This window comes from Sebastes umbrosus, chromosome 5 (assembly GCF_015220745.1).
Source record: "Sebastes umbrosus isolate fSebUmb1 chromosome 5, fSebUmb1.pri, whole genome shotgun sequence".
NCBI lineage: Eukaryota > Metazoa > Chordata > Actinopteri > Perciformes > Sebastidae > Sebastes > Sebastes umbrosus.
This window is the reverse complement of record NC_051273.1, coordinates 18,756,521-18,769,726: the sequence shown is the minus strand read 5'-3', so window position 1 is coordinate 18,769,726 and position 13,206 is coordinate 18,756,521. Positions and strand designations below refer to the sequence as shown.

Below are 13,206 nucleotides of genomic sequence, written 5' to 3'. Positions count from 1 at the left end.
TGCGCTCGCATATATATGCGCGCTTGCGTGTGGCTACGCTGTTCAGACGAGACTCAACCAATAAACTGAACGGAAGCACCAAATCCACAAAGTTGTATCTAGTGAAAATCCGTCTGTTAAACAGTGTTGGCCGCGGTCGGAGGACGCGGGGGAAACCGTAGCTTTGGTCTCCAGGGCCGGAGTCTCTGCTGTACTCTGCTCCTCTGCTCCTCTGCCTGCCTGCCTGCCTTCACTCAGCTCGCTCCACCTCACGTTCATGCGCGCACACTACACACTGCAGAAGTCTTTGTAGCTTTAAGAAAATCTAGTGAATGTACTGTTTCCGTGTCTTGTGAAGTGACAGGGCTCCGCAGCGAGAAACGTTATCGTCTCCGACCGGGTGCCGGTGTCTCCCTCCGGCCGGGTCTGGAGGCTGAAGCAGGAAAAGTCAACACTAGGATCAGCACTGATTCATGGAGAGACCTTCGTCTGGTCAGCTAACATCACTGCGAAGCGATGCTCGTTCATGTCTATTTAGAGCAAGCGCGAGCCCGACGCTGACTTTCGTTTACTTAACGGCCACAGGTGTCGCTGTAAACAAGCATTTCTGATTCTTACAAACAGTCTCTTTAATGTTCAAACAACACATTATTTTTCTCATATTGTCTGTCTGAATATACCTGTATTCACGCTCTGTCTGAAACGCTCCGTTTTAGTGCATTTCAACGGAATTGAGTTTGCTAGGAAACAGCTTGGGTCCATGTTTACTTCCTGTCAGATGATGTCATTTACATACACTGCAACAGGATATAAACTGGGACACATTTACAATGTTTATGTTTAAAACCGTGAAATTGTCTAAATATTGTATATTTGTGGCATCACAAATTTACAGAAATCCTGACGGCTTGTTTCAACCGCACAATTTCTGAATACGAGCTGTGTGTATTTCTCCGTATATTGAACGTTTTGATAGTTTAACAGTATTTATATCGCACTTAAACCTGCTTTATACTATAAAAGACATGAAAATCTCACTTTTTGCAATATGGGCCTTTTAGGGCAACTCACCCTATACCAGGGGTTCTCAAACTTTATGGGGCCAGGGACCCCTTACAGGGGAGAACATTTTCAAAGGACCCCCTCTTAATTATAACCATTTGTACCCTTAAATGTCACTGAATATTTGTAATTTAAAACTTTTCAACCTAAATAATTCAGACATGTTTCATAGTGATAAACAGAAACACATTTCAATTTGAATTATAATAAAAGAAGATTAGATAATCCTTTAATAGCGCCACATTGGGGAAACTTTCAATGTTATTAACGTTAATACCACTTATATACTTTTAAAAATAATACATTTGGACTCAACTTGACAGTATTTATAGCCTATATTTCAAGTAATTGATCTTAAAAGCTTTCAGATAATGAACAGTAGCAAGACTAGCATAGTCCTAATAAATCCAGATGTTTAAAGCTACCAGTCTACAGTTGACTTTCAGGAAGTGCTTTAACTTAAAAAATAATTAACTTATTGCTGTGTGTCACATTCATATCAGAGTTTCTATTGGCCCAAAGCTTTTTGGCCCAAGCGACATCATTTATTCAACCCTGTTATTCAGGCTGTAAGTCAATGAATGACAGAATCTGATCCCCAGTAAAGATAAAGGTGTGCTGCTTGTACATGTCTGTCAAACAGCAGCAGCATTACGATTTACATTATGTAAACCTGCCTCTGCTCTGGCATGTGTCAGTTTACATAACATATTCTTAAAACATTATCTAATGCTGGTTACTTAAAGGTACTCCCACCCTGTTTAAATGAGATGAATGCATCAATGTTGTGTTAATGACGTTCTCCTGATGGTGAGCTTCACCTTTAATGATTAGATTACAGGGAGAATGAATAACCTGTATTGTGTCAGAAGTTTGCATAACCTACACCATTAGTAATCTATTTAAATAGTTTAAGTACAGAGAAGACATACAGAAGTACACAAAAATGTCTTTTTATGGCAGTGGTGGAATGTAACTAAGTACAGTTACTCAAGTACTTAAGTACAATTTAGAGGTATTTGTACTTTACTTGAGTATTTCTTAAGCAACTTCTACTCCACTACATGTCAGAGGGAAATGTTGTACTTTTTACTATATTTATTTGCAGTTGCTAGTTACTTTGCAGATTCGGATTATCAATACAAAATATAAATCAACTAATAAAGTATGATGTATTATTATGGATTAAGCTACCCGGCAGTATATAAAGTTATTCAAATTAGCCTTTACCAGCTGCAAATGGGCCATTCTGCATAATGAGTACTTTTGGTACTTTAAGTATATTTTGATGCTAGTACTTGTGTACTTTTACTTAAGTAAGATGTTAAATGCATGACTTGTAACAGAGTCTTTTTACTCTGAGGTATTGCTGCTTTTACTTAAGTAAAAGATCGGAGTACTTTTTCCACCACTGCTTTATGGTAACCCAGACAAGTTGAATTGAAAGTAAATTGCTTGGAAGATGTCTGATTTGACTATATACCTAATGTAAATATAAAATATATTAAAAAAAAATGCCTAGAATATATGTCTTTTTCTAATTTTACTTTTACTTTTATTGAGAACAGATAACATCTTTAATAGCATTCACTGTCATTATTCACCGAAGCCATGCTGCCTGTCCAAACAAACAAGTTTAATGACACAGCTGTAGCTGTAAGAAAGTCATTTGCAGATATTGAACTGTTCAATATCTGCAAATGACTTTCTAAGAGAGTAATTTGCATATATTGAACTATTTACAGCTGTGTCATTAAACTTGTTTGTTTGGACAGGCAGCATGGCTTCTGTGAATAATGAAAAAAAAAAAATTCCCTGACTTGTTGCATTTCCTTTGTTGCCACATTTCTGGGTGATGCAATTACACATAAAGTGCAAAAGTAGAGCAACAGGCCGTCATGCACGTTTCCTGTGTATGTCATCACTGTTCACTGAGAGTGTTTGACATTTTTTAACTGCATTGTATAAGTCAGATATTTTGGTTAGATTACACATAATTGTTTATATGTAAAAGAATATAGACCTCCTAACCTGTTTTTTTTTTTTTTTAAAACAGTCGCTACTACCTTTTTAATTGAGTTTGGCAAACTAATCCAACACTTAACCCCAGTTCAGTAGTGTAGTCTTCCACTTACCCCAAGGCTACTTTCTTTATGTATTGTGCGATATTCAAACATTTATACCACAATGCTCAATTAGTATTTAAATGAAAACCACATTCTGGTCTGACAGAAAGGGTATTCCCTCCTGATGATAACTCCTGCATATAGAAAGTGTCATAAAACAGCTGTACTCATAAGAACAGTCAGAGTGACCCCAAGTGGAGGTGTTGAGATACTGCAATGTATGACTACTACTTTGTCCATGGCCCTTTTTATTTAAGTTTCCAGTAAGCACTAAATAGTATAAAGATAGCAATGCAGAATTAAATTAATAATAAACTCAACAAAATCTATACATATTTACCTATATACATATGCATACATATATGTACATATATAAATGATAAAAAATAATCCTAATCATGCGGTTAGGTCTGAGGTTAAGTCTTCCTAGCACATGTTTGGCTTCATATATAGCCAGCAATAATCTTTCTACATGTTCCAAAAAAGGAAGCCAAATGCAATCAAATTGAGCAGTAAATATTAAATACTTTATATTTATACTTATATATACTCTACGTATTACTTACTTTTTAAAAAAGAAAATATTTTCTAACCTTCTAAATACAATGTATCTTGAATCTAATGACTCTGAGATGAGGGTCAGATTTCTTCCACTTTTTTTATTATTTCTATTTTTTATTATTAATTATGCTATATATATTATTTTATATACAGTATATATACTTTATTGCAGGAGTTAACATAAATTTATAATTGCTTACATACAATGTTGTTCACACTTACAGTATATCATTCCTACAATGTTTATATATTTTATAGTGAAAACGTAAAGTTGAAAGTAAATTTAAAAAAATTAAGAAATATAGAAAATAACAGGAATAAAAACAAGAAAACAATAAAAAAAATAAAAAATAATAATTTTAAAAAGTAGGCTAGTATTATAGTGCGCATACATATACACATATACACATATATATATACACAGACATGCATACATATATATACATACACCTGTACATACGCAGGATGCAGAATTCTTCCACTTAAGCAACATCAATTGCGTCTTGAAATAAATGTCAGGGAAGCAATAAAATCTCATTTGTATCTTGGTATACCTGTTGCCCCACGGAAGACCCCAAAATTGGGAACCTCACCTCCTCAATTCAACCACTGAGTTGATTGCTGCAGCTCAGTGAAACACTTAAATGTTCAAATAAAGACACACGCTGAACCCTGTTAAGATATTTTAATCCTGGGAAGGAAGGCAATTTTCATCACAAATCTACCTCTAGTTGTCTGCACTGCTGGCTTTTGATGCCGTTGCTCCTTAAAGAAGACTTATTCTGCTTATTTTCAGGTGCATACTTGTATTTGGGGTTTCTACTAGAACATGTTTACATGCTTTAATGTTCAAAAAACGCTTTACTTTTCTCATAGCGGCTGTTCCACCCTTTCTCAAAAAGCACTCTGTTGTGATTGGTCAATTGAACCAAACTCTTCAGACTCCGCTCCTGCTCTGCTCTAACAAGCTTTGGTTGAGGGCGTGCCAAACTAGCCGCTAGGCAGGTATTATGCAAATATGTTACTTGATGACGTCACCAAATTACGGAAGAAAAGGCAGGACTTAAAGCAAGGCGTTTCAGGTAGTTCAGGAGCAGTGATTTTGTGGGGGAGAGTAACTCCCTTTGGTGTGGATTTTGGGCTTTGTAACTTTGCAGAACTTTTACACACACAAAAAATTATATAACACCAACCCGTTCTCACTTCCAACTCGTCAAATACCGCTGATTGGGCAGTGTCCCTCGGCATCGGAAACCGGCGCACGGAGGCACCCTTTAGTTAATTTTTCAAAGGTCGAAGCAAGTGACGTAGTATTAAGAGCGTGGGAAGGGCGGCTGGGAGGTGTGGTGGATGGGTCAAACAAACATATGACTTTCAACCAAGAGACTGGTGTTCGTCTCCCCTGTGAAACTAAAAGTAACGTTGACTTATTTTGTCATGTGAATCGTTAGTCAGTGAAGTTAACGTCAACCACGACTGTTTCCTAGCCCTTGTGGTTGTGTTGCCTAAACCTAAGTTCCTGTGAAAACTGAAGTTTATTTTGAAAGGACACTATGCATGGCACATGCATATATTGAGGAGGGATTTCTATCACAAAGAGTCTTGACAGCTACTTTTTGCAGGTTGGGTGTCATTAGAGAAACAGACACCCTCTTCATTTTAGTGGCACCCATTCACCTTGGAGACAAAGGGAACAGTCAGGGCGTCTATCAGAAGAACACTCAGCCCCCAAGGGCAAGAGACAGTTCCAGTCAAACATGCCGTGTTTGTACAGGATTTGTTTTTTCGGAGACTAGCACTTTCTCTATTTAAGGTTGAGCTCTGAGTTCAACGACAATATCTCAAAAAGGCCAAGAATTTAAATGATATGTTATTGAGACTTGGACTGCCAAACATCCAGAAATGTTTGTGGGATCCTTCTGCTCCTTCTTGTCCTATATGTGGCTTAAGGAGGAGGGGTTGTTTTCTCAGGACCTTTACCAGAGGGCTGGACTTTGGTGGGCTGGCTGCTCTGCCTGCAGGATGAGAAGAAAGGGAAAGAAATGGAAAACAGGGAGGAGGGCTGAGTGGGGGCCTTTTCCAGCCCTTCTACTCTTTCAATTTATAGGTCCTCCACACACACACCCACACACACACACACGCACACACATACACACAGCCCTGAAGGCAAAGTCAGGATGTGACATCATCCGCAGGAAAGGAAGCCAAACAACTTTTTCTCTCTCCACTGTGTTGTCTGTGCTGCTGAGAGAAGTTGGAGGTCTGTTGGTGGCCGGCAGAGAGGGAGAGGATCCAGAAGAGCTAGAGGGGGCAGAGCAGCTGGATCTGTCCTCCACTGGGAGCTTTAAGTCGAGGGCTCCGGGTGTCTGAATCCTCCCTGAACGTCCCACGACTTCCCACCACATTCCTCCGCTGCAGGATTTCAGCCAGGTACAGTGCAGACAACTTTTTTTTTTCCATTCTGTATTCTCTTCTGTTTGATTTCCCTCTTTCTTTTCATTCTGGTTACTTGCAGTGCCTTCTTTTCTTCCTTTCTCACATATGTGTCGGGTCTTGAGAGGACGTTTGTTAGTTTTCAGTTGTCAGAGGCAAATTCCAGAAAAAACAGGAAAGTATGCCAACAGTGCGTGATCAGACACGCTTCACTTGAGGCACGCAGGGACACGTAAAAATGTCACTTTGTCCCACATGTTGTCACTTTTTGTTCAAACCATTCCTGTCTTCAGTGTAAAAAGTCCAAGTTTAATGTTTGTCTGAAACTGTGTCTCCCTGAATGGAGTAATGACACACTGAGCCCTCCTCAGAGAGCCCTTTTGTTATGGACACATTAAGAGCTATCTCATGACCACGTATTCATGCTCCCCCAGTGGTGAGTCTTGAACTCAGGCAGACTGTGAAAGCTAGTGGAAAGAAAAAGTACCCTTCTCATATATCAAATGCTGTTTGAAAACATCACTGTTTCCTCAGAAGAGTGAGCAAGAACCAAACTATAAGCCTGACAGACGTGAGGAGTCTGTGGATTGTCTGAAAAAAGGTCAACAGAAGTTCACAGCAAACCAGCGTGTCAGTACTCTGTCTGTAGTGTGAGCACAGATGATAATGCAGCAGAGAGAGAAACTTCTGCTAATTTGAGTCACAGTGAAACAACCACAGGAAACGTTGAGACCGGCAGTTCAAAATGGGACACAAATGCGGATATAGTATCATGTTGCAACCAAAGTCACTCGAATGTGACTGCAGTGTCAAATCTGTGGAGGCAACATATGCTACAGTCCTCAAGCACACAACACAGTGGAATGTAACACAATGAAATGTAACCCTTGACGTACCTAGATTTTATTTCTAACAAATTGCCCACATTATTTTCCTATAATAACCTACAGTATGTAGTTAATATTCAAACACCAACATTATGTTTTATGATCATAACAATAAAGGCTTTGGATGACAGAGCCATGCAGTGAGGGCATGCTCCTGATCAGTGTGTACTATCTGCCAGATGGTTATTAGCACTTTGATAGCACAGAAATCTGACTGTAGTTATAGTCTGAAATCACAACATACGGACTTGTTGTCTGTTCCAAGTGCATGAACTTTATGTGCTGTACTCCTCTCACTTGGAATAGCCTTCAAAAAAGACATTAAACTAAGAGACTCTGCCTGATTTTAAAACTCTTATAAGTAAAATGGTGAATGATGTTATCAGGTCAATAAATTGGGCGTTATCAGTAGTTATAAGTCTCAAAGATGTGGGTTAGTACCATAGACTGTATATAAAGATGGACGGAGAGTGCCAGTGGTTGAATGTAAATAAGTACATTTACTCAAGTGCTGTACTTGCAATTTTGAGATACTTGTGCTTTACTTGAGTATTTCCATTTCAGCTACTTAATACTTCTACTCCATTACATCTCAGAGGGAAATATTGTACTTTTTACTCCACTACATTTATTTGACACTCATAGCTACTAATAACTTTTATATAAAAAACATATGATATGCTTTTATGATATGATGCAGTACTGTACTACTAATCTGAGCCTCTCTAGAAATGGTTAATCTTTAGTGAATCGCAGCATGCCGTTCATTTTCTCAATTATGCTCGACTCTAGTGGCCTGAGTTTGGCCACAACCGACTGGAACTGTTGCTATTTTTATCGATGGTTGCCACTGAAGATCTTGTGATCAGGTTGTCTTGAGGAGGCAGTAACGACACATTTGGGACGAGCTCACTGGTTTGTCATTATAGTGGGAGGGGATACAGTTTTCTTTGTATGTTGGCCTGCATGACTCATTTTAATGATCTAATCATGCCAATTTCATGGTTTGTTCGGCCCATTTGTAAACAATCAGACAATGAAAGTGGACTGACAGGAAAGGAAAAGACCTTCTGACTTTTCTTGTTGTTCTTCTTCTTCACAGAAACGTCCCGCCATCTGAAAACAAGAGCTCCCTGCAATCTTTACAAGACAGACGCTCGACCTCCTGCGACCTGATTTCCTGGCTGCCTGGTGCCATCTCTCAGGAAGGTTACGCCTTATCATAGTCAAAGTTAATTATTATTCTGGAGAGCTCATTCTCCCCTTATCTCAGGGGGAAGCGGCTGAGTCGATGGCGTTGTGTCTTGGACAAGTGTTCAGCAAAGACAAAACATTCAGGCCGAGGAAGAGGTTTGAACCGGGCACCCAGCGCTTTGAGCTCTACAAGAAGGCCCAGGCCTCGCTCAAGTCCGGCCTGGATCTGAGGAAAGTGGTTCAGCTGCCCGAGGGAGAGAACATCAACGACTGGATAGCCGTTCACGTGGTGGATTTCTTCAACAGGATCAACTTGATCTACGGCACGGTGAGCGAGTACTGCTCCGAGCGCACGTGTCCTATCATGTCCGGGGGGCTGAGGTACGAATACAGGTGGCAGGACGGCGACGACTACAAGAAACCCACCAAGCTGCCCGCTCTCAAGTACATGAACCTGCTCATGGACTGGATAGAGTCGCTCATCAATAATGAGGACATCTTCCCCACCAGAGTAGGTGTGTGAGGAGTCAGACTGTTATTGAATGTGTAACCTGATTGATTGCCGCATGCACTGACGTTGTGCTGCATCAACGCTGAAGTGTCGGCCTGGAGTGCGACGCTGTTCCCCTTCATTAACATCTCAAATGGGATGATAAAGTTCAAACAGAGGTTAATTAAACAATGAGCTTGACATTTAGAGGAGGCTGAACGGGTGATTGTTGTGGTATTTTATCTCAGCACCAGATTTGACAATCAACATTTATTATTAGAGGAGATAATCAGGGGCCTCTCTGTGTGGAGTTTGTATGACTTTCCTCTTGGAGCTCTGCTTTCTTCCTACAGTCCATAGGAGAGGAGTGGACTCGAGTCACATGACTTTAATCAAAAAAAAGACTTGCAACTCGACCTGGACTTTACCACCAATTACTCGTGACTTCACTTGGACTTGAGCCTTTAGACTTGAAAATACTTGACACCTTCCAAACATGCCCAAAAATGAAAAAGTATGTTATTTAAAAAGTATGCCACAAATCAATTCATGTCCCTCTATTTCCGGAATCAACTAACGTTGACGCTATTCATTCCCAGCAAGCTGACACTTAATTTCCCAGATCTACTTTGTTTGAACCAATCCGACAGCATCCAATCAAGTTGCAGGAGAAAACCATGAAGAAATAACGTTACGTTACTGGGGATACCAAAGATGATTTCGTCTGTGTACAAAAACTATGCGGTGGACAACAAAAAATGAATTGCAGAATGCAAAACGTGCTGGTCGAAAATTACAGACAGAGACGCAAATTATATTACATTTGGTGGAGAGCGCATTATAACTTGTTTAGGACTTAAAACTCAAAGTTTGGGACTTGACTTGTGACTTGCAAAATAATGCCTTGGTCCCACCTCTGGTCCATAGACATGCAGGTCAGGTGAAATGAAAACTCAAAAATGTCCCATAAGTGTTTGTCTATTTGTTAGGCTGCAGTGCTTAGATTGGCAATTTTTCCAGGGTGTTTCCCTACCTTTTACCCACTGTGTGGACAATCTTTCATGGCCCTGAGCAATGAATGGGGGAAAAAAAATGGATGGACGCATAAGATGTGGAGCAATGTGCTCTAGTACAGTGATTCCCAACCTTTTTCTTGTCTGGCGTACCCTCACAGCCCTTTCAGAAGGGCCCCTTTCATAGATGGGATAACTTCAAGGAATTGTTTTAGTTTTTCACTGCTAAGAAAACACAGTGGTTTCCTGACACATCAATCCATATAAGACATAGTGATCTTGAAATCTTGAAATCTGTGATGTGTAGACCTGGTGTCTTACTTTCATTCAGTAGATTTTTATGCCTTCAAGCCGTGGTCGGAGGCATTATGTTTTCGGGTTGTCCATCCATCCGTCCGTCCGGTCCATTCTCATGAACGCGATATCTCAGGAAAACCTTGAGGGAATTTCTTCAAATTTGGGGAGGATGAACTGAATCATGAACTGAGGTCACTGTGACCTCCAAAACACGTTTTTGGCCATAACTCAAGAATTCCTGTCCTAATTATGACAATTTTACACAAATGTTTAAAAGGATAAAATCAAGAATTGATAACATTTTTGGATAGACATGAATGTAAACGGCAACTTGACTGGTTGGCGGAGGCATACAATCGTGAGGCTGTTATTTCAGTTGTATTATGTACTCAAAGCAGCAAAAGTAAGACATTTATACCATTTATGTGTTACTTGTTATAGCTACTAAGTTGGAATTTTCTGACATGTTTCTTTGTTATGTTTTTGGTTATTGTGGCAGTAAATATGCTAAAGATCAGGCTCACACCAATTTGTAATCCTATGTGTGTTCATTATCCTCCGAAACAGGAGGACTTATACTAAATCATAATTTCTATTTTGTAAAATAGAAAGAGCTACTCCACAGTAACTGCAGAAGTGCCCCCTGGTGTACTGTACATGTACCCCTAGCTGAGAATCACGGCTCTACTGCACCGTTACCTACAAATATATAAAAGAGAGTATTTCTGCTACAAGAGGCTTTTATCAGTTCTCTTTGACACAAAGCAAAAAGGCCCTTTTTAGACCGACTAAGGCCTCATGCAACTTAAAATTGTTGTTGTTATACATTTCTTTAAAAATGTGCAATAGTGTATTAACTTAGAGGGCCTATCTTTTCTCTTTTATGTCCTCTTTCATCAACCCAAGAGGCTGTGCTCAGAATAACTTCTTAAATATATTGTCCATGCAAATCAGATTTCATTAAGACACTGACAAGCACTCAACGATTGATGCTGTTGAGGAGAAGTCATATTACTTACACAATATTACATCTGCTAAATGATGGGTTTCAATTACAGAGAATGATTCCACTGTGTCTCAGATTTAATCAAAACAATTTCTCAGGTTTGAAGTCTATTAATGTCTGTAACACGTCTCTCCTTTCTTCACACTAGGTGTACCTTTCCCCAAGAACTTCCAGCAGGTGTGCAAGAAGGTCCTGAGCCGTCTCTTCAGGGTGTTTGTGCACGTTTACATCCATCACTTTGACAGCATCTGCAGCATGGGCGCAGAGGCCCACATCAATACCTGCTACAAGCACTACTACTACTTCATCTCAGAGTTCAACCTCATTGATCACTCTGAACTGGAGCCCCTGGTGAGACAATATAGCGTGACCTTGGATGTGTGAGGGTGATGACAGGGAGCAGGAGAAAGAGCATCAAATAGGTGTTGGGTTGTCAGTATCACTCTCATAATAACTGTCTGTCTCGCAGAAAATATCAGCCATCCTGCTCTCTATGACCTTGTTAGGTTGAGTTCTGTCCTCATGTCAGCAGCAAAGAAAATAGCAGCAATTTTTGTCTTCTGAAGATACACAGACTAAATGTTCTTCATAAGATAACAATCATTTTCTATTTGACACTAGGAATGGAATCAACATTCACTTATTCCCCAATTTTCCATCATGAAAGAAAGTCGTTAACTGTTTTATATGGTGCCTTCAAATGGGGTCGTGTTTACAGTGTTCACAAGAAGAGTCCATATGAGCGCCCCCATCTTGGGGTATTCACAACCTCGTAAGTGTAAAGTTTCTGAAAGTTCAGAGTTCACGAGTTGTGACATGTTTGTTGACGTTGTCAGAAATGGCGGAAGTCATGGAAGTTAATTTTTCATGCATAATAAGTTAATATATTGAAATTTTAGTCATATATTGTTTTTCTTCATAATTTTATAATAGGTCTGAGGAAAATGTTGATATTCCCAACAGGCTCATCTTTTTCCTCTGTCACTATGCCTTTGCATCTCCTGCATTATGTTACCCGCTTGCTAGCTTGCTAAATTGTTATCCTCTGTGGCTTCTAGACGCCGACAGTAATGTTAATATTGTTTCATATTGTTAGCTACCACTTTAACGCCATGCATATTGTGCACAGGACTTCCCGTGTTGTACACACAAGCTCACAAGTTTCATTTGAAGGCACCAGTAGACCTTTCCATTGCCATTCTGTTGCTAGGGCAATGGCTTTACTTCCTGTCAGCTGCTGCTTTACCAAACATTGCAACAGGAAATACAAAGGGGCCAATTTAGAATGGTCAAGTTTGAAAAGGTCTATAGAAAATGGTTTGGTGTGAAGCAACAGCTTGCATAAGAGAAGCTACAGACTTTGTGTAGTCATGTTTGTGGAGAAAAAAAGAAACCTCCATCACATATGAGCAGATGGAGGATGGTGCTCCGAGCGTCAATAAAAAGCTTCAGTTATCATCATTATGACGCCTGGGCCGTGTAATTCCCCTCGTAAAGTGAAACGGGGATGAGACATTTATGTCAACACACCGCAGAAAAGATGAATCTTGTAAACAGACCCTTATTCTTATAGGAACAGTGGCTATCTCTCTCATGATAAGACATTATGTTCTTTGTATTGAAAGTGTAGATTGCACGTCATAACAATCATTCATCTCCTCGTATAATATGAATTTGTTGTGCTAAATACAGTATGTCCTTTGTTTTCTTTTCCTACAGAAAGAGATGACAGAGAAGATATGCAATTAAACAAAACCACATGGACAAAAAGGAGTTTACATTTTGACGTTATCTGAGCCCTGTGAGAAACCGTCGGCTTCAAAACACTCAAAACAAAGAACAATTCTACATAAAGTTGTACGAGTGGGTTTTTAAGCAAAACTGGGAAGGTCCACTAACTCACCACACTTCTTCAGATGGTGTCTCTGCGCCTTCGCAGAGGTTTTTACGTATGGTGACTGTGGTGCTTGATGCCATCATTATAGGACTTTGTGTTGGTTTATAATTCATCTCCTGTACTTGTGCCTTTTCTTTCCTCCTGTGCATGTATGTGTTTGACCTTTTATATACAGTGTTGAGTCTTTTTTTGTTGAATGAAAGTTTGGATTTTATTTGTTTTTATAGTTTGAATATAAAAATGCAGCCTAAATATTCTCAA

The 13,206-nt window shown here is 39.5% G+C and overlaps 1 protein-coding gene across 3 annotated transcripts in view; it reads left to right on the top strand.

Annotated features, from left to right (window-relative positions):
- The window catches only part of mob3c (MOB kinase activator 3C), a 14,409-nt gene extending 1,203 nt beyond the window's left edge, over positions 1 to 13,206 (top strand). For 2 of the 3 annotated variants that reach the window (XM_037769206.1, XM_037769205.1), the window contains exons 2-5: positions 5,983 to 6,158; positions 8,151 to 8,757; positions 11,197 to 11,399; positions 12,768 to 13,206. In XM_037769206.1, the coding sequence (XP_037625134.1) occupies positions 8,340 to 8,757; positions 11,197 to 11,399; positions 12,768 to 12,797 (651 nt within the window). In that variant the 5' untranslated portion in view covers positions 5,983 to 6,158; positions 8,151 to 8,339 and the 3' untranslated portion in view covers positions 12,798 to 13,206. Of the gene's footprint in view, positions 1 to 5,982; positions 6,159 to 8,150; positions 8,766 to 11,196; positions 11,400 to 12,767 lie in introns of those variants that run through there. The other variant, XM_037769207.1, reaches the window with a different exon arrangement.